Below are 6,503 nucleotides of genomic sequence, written 5' to 3' on the forward strand. Positions count from 1 at the left end.
TTCACCTCAAGTCACACAGCTGGCAAGCAAGAGAGCCAAGACTTCAAAGCTCCACATGACTCCTGACTACACTGCCTTCAGTACACACTGTCTTATCCGTGTTCTTAGAAGAAAGACTTAACTGGATTAATAAATCTCCTGCTAAGATTAGGGTTTTAAATTCAGAATGGCCCACTAAAAACGGTTTTCTGTATTTTGATTTGGTCTTTTTGTTTGTTTGTTTGTTTTTAAGGTGCTGTGTAATGGACCAGGAACATGCGTCCCTATCTGTGTGTCCGCCCTGCTTCTTGGGATACTTGGAGTGAAGAAAGTGATCATCGTCTATGTCGAGAGCATCTGCCGAGTGGAGACGCTATCCCTGTCAGGGAAGATCCTGAGGCACCTCTCCGACTACTTCATTGTTCAGTGGCCCACTCTCAAGGAGAAGTACCCCAAGTCTGTGTACCTGGGGCGAATTGTTTGACAAATGGCAACCCTAAGTCTTGAGAACATTACAAGTACCGATAATATTTACTATATACTATCTTTACTATAAAGTTTTTCAAAGGTCAAGGAAATATCAATGGTAAAGAATTTAAAATGTACAAATAACTCAATGAAGAAAGACAAACTTTAGCATATAATACCCATCAAGTAGCTATGTCTGCACACGAAAACATTTTTCTAAATAAAAGTACATATAACACTACTAACACTACTCACAGGTTCTCTTGGGACTCTTTGTTTGTTTGTTTGTTTTTAATGGTTTTAGAGCTTTATTGTAGAAAGGTAGGGATAAAGAGAGAAGGTAAAAAGAGGGAGAGAGGCCAGCCCTGGCCACGTGGAGAGAGGGGGAAGGGAGAGAGAGAAGGAGGGCTCTACAGAGATGAGAGTAAGAAAGGTGAGAGCTTTAAAAGCTCTCTTGGGACTCTTACAGCTGTGGGGTTTTAGTTTGGTTTTTTTTTTTTTTTTCTCTTAACCTAAATATAGAGTGTGTATGTTTAGTAACATTTCCTGTTTTACAGCTTTAAATAAAACAAAAGTGTTCTCCATTATAAAAAGAAAGTACAGGATAAGGCAGGTTGGAGGCAGGTATTATCAGTGTGATCCCTCTCTCAGGAGGCGAGGGAGGAGGATCAGGAGTTGTTGGTGTAAGGAGTGGGGACAGGGAAGTAAGGAAAAGGGGGTTGCTTAAGAGCAAGGCATCCCTTTGGTCCTGTTCAGACTTGTCAGGCTTTACTCCTTCTGGGGAAGCCTCTTAGTGAGCTATCTCAGCCTAAAGGAAGCATGAGCTATCTCAGCCTAAAGGAAGCATGAGCTATCTCAGCCTAAAGGAAGCATGAGCTATCTCAGCCTAAAGGAAGCATGAGCTATCTCAGCCTAAAGGAAGCAAGAGCTATCTCAGCCTAAAGGACTCATGAGCTATCTCAGCCTAAAGGAAGCAAGAGCTATCTCAGCATAAAGGAAGCAGTTTGTTAAACTGGTTTCATGTCCATTTACACTCCACAGACTTCCAGATCTCTGACTGTAAACAAGAGTCTTTCTTTATTCTTCAGTCTGCTTGATGTGTTGTTGGCCTGGATCCAGACTGTATTTTAATATCTGTTTGGTTAAAATATTGGCAGTGTCTTCATAATAAATGTATGATTCTATTGGTCAGGAATCTAAATTTTCAAAACATGAAGAAAAAGCTTTTTTTTCCCCCAATGGCTGTAATTGTCTCTAGCTTTTTGAGATGCTTATGTCTGCCTGGTGGAGGGTGTATTAATAAACATTTATGTAGTGCTTGCTGAATGCCAGGTATTTTAAGCACTTTTCAGATAACACCTAATTCAATCTGGAAGGAATCAATGAGATAGAGACTCTTACTGTCCCTGTTGTCCTGACTTGTCCAGGATCACATGACTAGGAAATAACAAAGCCAGATATGAGCCTAGGTAGGCCTGCTTGAGAATGGTCCAGTTTCATGAGTTTGTGGACTGTGTCAGACTCATGAAGGTCCCTCCACGTTGCTTTCAATCTTTGATTTTTTTTTGTCTTCTGTTATTGTTGTTGTTGTTATTATTGGTAGTAGTAGTAGTAGTAGTTGTTGTTGTTGTTGTTGTTGTTGTTGTTGTTGTTACTGGCTGCCGCCATTTTCTGGTGCTAGAGATTAAGCCAAGCATCTCCCACCATGTTAGACAAACACTTGGCCTCTCAGCTCCACCCTCTAGCATCTTGCTGATTTTAAATAGGAACTCACACTCTAGACCTCACAAATTATGTAGCTGGTTCTACTTGAAACTGCGTCCCTGACAGAACCATGTCTGTGACAGAAGTTCCTCAGTGGCCAGAAATGTTTGACTCCTACCTATAGCAAAGCCAGAGGAAATGCAAAAACATTCCCATTTAGTGCTTGATTTTATGGGTTTTGATCTTAAATATTCTGCTGTATCCGTATGATATAGATGTAGTAAAGAAATGAGGACTGGGCCAGCAGATATGGGCTGAGCAGGTAAAGGTGCCTGTCACTCACCCTACAACTGAAGTTCAATCCCCAGGGCCTGTAAGTAAAGATCCCAGGTAAAGGAGAGAAGTGACTTTTGTGAGTTGTCTTCTGATCTTCATACACTCGCTTTGGCACTTGCAATCTACATACTAGGAAACGAGCAAGTGGAATCTCTCCCCAGAAGAAATGGAAACGGATTAATAAAGATACTGGTAGTATTCAAAAGAGTCATGACCATCCAGGACGATGTGGAGTTGAGGTGCCCTCAGGCTGACCCGGCCTGCTGGTGAAAGCCTGTAACCTGGAACTATTCAGGAAGCTGAGGCAGGAGGATGACAGGTTCCAGGAGTGACTAGACTAGAGAGCAATTCAAGAGTAGCCCAGGTGACTTCGAAATTCCTTTTTCAAAATAAAGATGTTTTTTCATGATAGAGTATTTACCTGGTGTGGGTAAATCCCTAAATTCAACCCCCGGCACCAAAAAATAAATAAATAAATAAAATACAATGCTAAGGCTAATATGGGCCTTCCTATTCTTTTAGCATGTTCCTTCCCTGAATTGACCGGTACATCTGTCACCAACTCTTTTCTTTAGCTTGGGACTAGAAACAAGACACCCTAGACTATGCATAAATGTACTGTCCTTGGGACACCAACCAGTGGCTTGCTTGCTTTGAGCTTAGTCCTTGAATGTCAGGCATTAGCTGGTAACACTGCCCTCTTGACCTGGAATAGCAGGCAGCAGATTACGGTAGCTTAACAGGGTCAGAGATGAAATGAGCTTCTTTGCTAGAGAGAAAACAGTGTTCTTCGGTGGCAGCAGGGTATGCATTTGGTTCATATTAGAGTCATTCTGTCTGTGTGCTTTATTCCTAAGTGGCCTTGGCTAAAGCGGCTGCATTCAGACCCATTGATGCCTATCAGGACTGTACCGTAGCTTCCCTCAGCCCACAGATACTCCTATTGCAAAGGGTCTCAGGTCAGGGAGAAGGAAGTATACTAAAGGTGTCCTGTATCCTAAATGCCTGCAGGGCCTACTTAGTGACGAGCCTGCAGTGCCAGGGAAGAGTCTCTGTACGGTATCACTGAAAGCTAGGAACTGTTTCCCCGGCTTCAGTCTGCTGCGCACACTCAGAGTCAGAGTAAAAACACTTGTTACCGTGCGTGCTGCTTGCTCTAGATTATTCTGTAAGCCTGTACATGCCCTGCCGCATGTACTCTTACAGAGCCAGATGCACTGGCCAGAGGTGGCTGCTTTGAGGTTATAGTAAGAGACGGTTTCCTTGCCGTGCCTTTTTCTACCGGTTGCAGAGAAATGTTCTAGTTTCAACTTGAAATGAAGATCACTAGGTAGCTTGTTCTTTTGTGCTTCTCTTGGAACACTCCGGAATGAACCTTTTTATAGTCTGAGACCCCGTTTATGCCAAACGAACTGAACCAGCCTTCAGACGAGAGGCAGGGAAACCACACATCCTGCCCACACCTACTTCCCTGGAGATTTTTATCTACCATTCAACTATCCCGAAAAGGGCTCAGCAGCCTTCCAGGTCAGAAGGTTTGTTTCAGAAAGGATGCCCAGAAGTCATGGCAGGAAGCTCACGCCTGGAACGGAGGGCACTGCATTCCATGTCAACAACAAGAACATTGTCGGACTTTAAACTGGATACCAAGAGGGCCTTGCCACAAAAGGCCAAGCTTTCTTTTACAAAAGCAACTTAAGCATATTACCTTCTGACACAGCAAGTTAAGATTAGGAAGCCTGTCCCCTTACTGTATGCACTGTGTCTTAGGCTGAGTCAGTGCATTTCGTTTTTTTATAAAGCCCCATCTATCTGCTAAAAGGAGAGATGGGGGTAACCCCCGTGCAAGTAAGTGCAGATGAATACCCGAAGCTGACAAGGTTTCTTCCGCAGTCTTTTGAGGCAGAGTCTGTCTTGAAGCTCTCTCTCCCACTCAGCAAAGCCTATGAGCCCCTGGACTCCTCTCCATGTCTAGCACTGAAATACAGGCCCACACCACCACTCCAGGCTTTTGTGTGTATTCCAGGGCGTCTGAATTCAGGTTCCCAGTCTTGCATGCAGACACTGTATCACCTCCCTCCCCAGCCCTGACTAAAAGGGGTTTGTTGGCATTGCAGCGTTGTGTACCTTTAGTCACAGATAGGAACATCTCTTAAGTGTTAAGCATCATACAGTGATAGGACAATTGTCTAGCATCATAAAGCCTGATTCAACTATAACACCCAAGGGGAAAAGAGAAAAAAATTAGTATTGCCAGGACTTCCCGTATCCTTTCTTCTTTCTTTGGCATGGCCTTTACTGTTCTCTCATTCGCTGAATTTGTCTGTTGATTCTGCCATTGACATACTACCTACCATATGTCTACCCATTCCTTTTCAGTCCCATGGTACACACACACACACACACACACACACACACCTGGGTACTGGGTAAGTGCTCTGCCATAGTGCTATCTCCTGATCCTCCATGGCCACAACTTAAATGCAGCTCAACATAAATATCTGATTTGATTGACACATCTTTCTTAAGGTGTTAAAGCACAGAGAGTCTAAATAAATTACTAAATATTATATAGCCAGACATGGTTTGTGACTATGTCCCCAGCACTCAGGAATCTGAAACAGCAAGGGTAGCCTGGGCTACATATCTTATCTCAAAAATACCAAACAAAACATGATATAAACTAGAAAATAAAAGAGCCTGGATTTGACCCAGATTTCTTTAGCATCTAATACATGTTTGCTTTAAAAACAAACAAACAAACAAATAAACAAACAAAAAACCTCTTCAATACTGAGGTTTGAATCTAGGAGTGTATAGCTACATTTCCAATCCCAGACTTACTTACACAGTACTAGTAAGGAATAAGCAGGGTGCTATGAAGGAGTGGATTGTGTTCTCACTGCTCTGGAAAGAGCTATCAGGGAGAGCTTCAGAAAAAGACATTTTAGCTGAGATTTGAAAGGCCATGTTAAAATATCTATATTAGTCAGGGTTCTCTAGAGTCACAGAACATATGGAATGAATCTCTCTTTTTATATAAATTATATAAAATATTACATATATATGTATGTATATATATGTGTATATATATATATACACACACACATATACACACACACAGAGAGGGGTGGAAAGAGTTATTGGAATGACTTACAGGCTGCAGTCCAACTAATCCAACAATGGGCAGCTGTGACTGGGAAGCCCAAGAATCTAGTAGCTGCTCAGTCCCACAAGGCTAGGTGTCTCAGCTGGTCTCCTGTATATGATAGAATCCCAAAGAAGCAAGCCCCAATGCCAGTGAAGGAATGGATGTGTTAGCAAGGTGAGGGCAAGCAGGCAAAGAGAAACCAAAAGCTTCCTTCTTCCATGTCTTTATATAGGCTCCCAGCAGAAGGTGTGGCCCAGATTAAAGGTGTGTCTTCCCACCTGAAGATCTGGACTAAAGGCATGTGTCATCACAAGATCTGGGTCACAGGAGTGTCCTCCATTTCTGGATTGTAGTTCATTCCAGATGTAGTCAAGTTGACAACCAATAATACCCATCACACTGTCTTCTCTTTCAAACTTAAATTTCACCTCCATAGTCTTCCTGGTCTCCTAGAGCGCAGTTTGGGTTGCTTCTCCAGAGAACTCTGTGACACGGCCATTTGCAAGCAAGGTTACCATGGAGTTTCCTACCTTTTGGCTAGGCCATGTGCTCAAAAACTTCTGTGGAAGGATCACATTACTAACTTCATTCATAGGGTTTTCGTTTGTTTGTTTGCTTGCTTCAGAGACAGCATAACATCCTAATGTGGTCCCCTTGTTCTGCAGTTGACAATACTCACACTATGATTCTGAACAAAATACTGACATTAATTAAACACATAAGTTCATATACATCCAGACTTGGTCCAGGCCTGCTCCGGTGATGGTTCATTCTGGAGCTTTTTAGTCTTACTTACTATACATTTAGCATTCTCAAAGTTCCCAGTGAGATTCTACTTGTGAGCCTCATTTATCAGTATTTACCC

The 6,503-nt window shown here is 42.6% G+C and overlaps 1 protein-coding gene across 4 annotated transcripts in view; it reads left to right on the forward strand.

Annotated features, from left to right (window-relative positions):
* Alg14 (asparagine-linked glycosylation 14) overlaps positions 1-1,773 on the forward strand; it is a 71,385-nt gene extending 69,612 nt beyond the window's left edge. For 2 of the 4 annotated variants that reach the window (XR_003954370.1, XM_006501899.3), the window contains one exon: positions 233-1,773. Coding sequence is in view for 2 of the 4 variants with exons in the window: in XM_006501899.3 (XP_006501962.1) it covers positions 233-463 (231 nt within the window). In the remaining 2 variants the exon portion in view is untranslated. The remainder of the gene's footprint in view (positions 1-232) is intronic. The other 2 variants (NR_155539.1, NM_024178.3) reach the window with 1 other exon arrangement.
* Positions 1,774-6,503: the final 4,730 nt, after the last annotated feature.

The sequence above is a fragment of the Mus musculus genome, chromosome 3 (assembly GCF_000001635.26).
Source record: "Mus musculus strain C57BL/6J chromosome 3, GRCm38.p6 C57BL/6J".
NCBI classification, from domain to species: domain Eukaryota; kingdom Metazoa; phylum Chordata; class Mammalia; order Rodentia; family Muridae; genus Mus; species Mus musculus.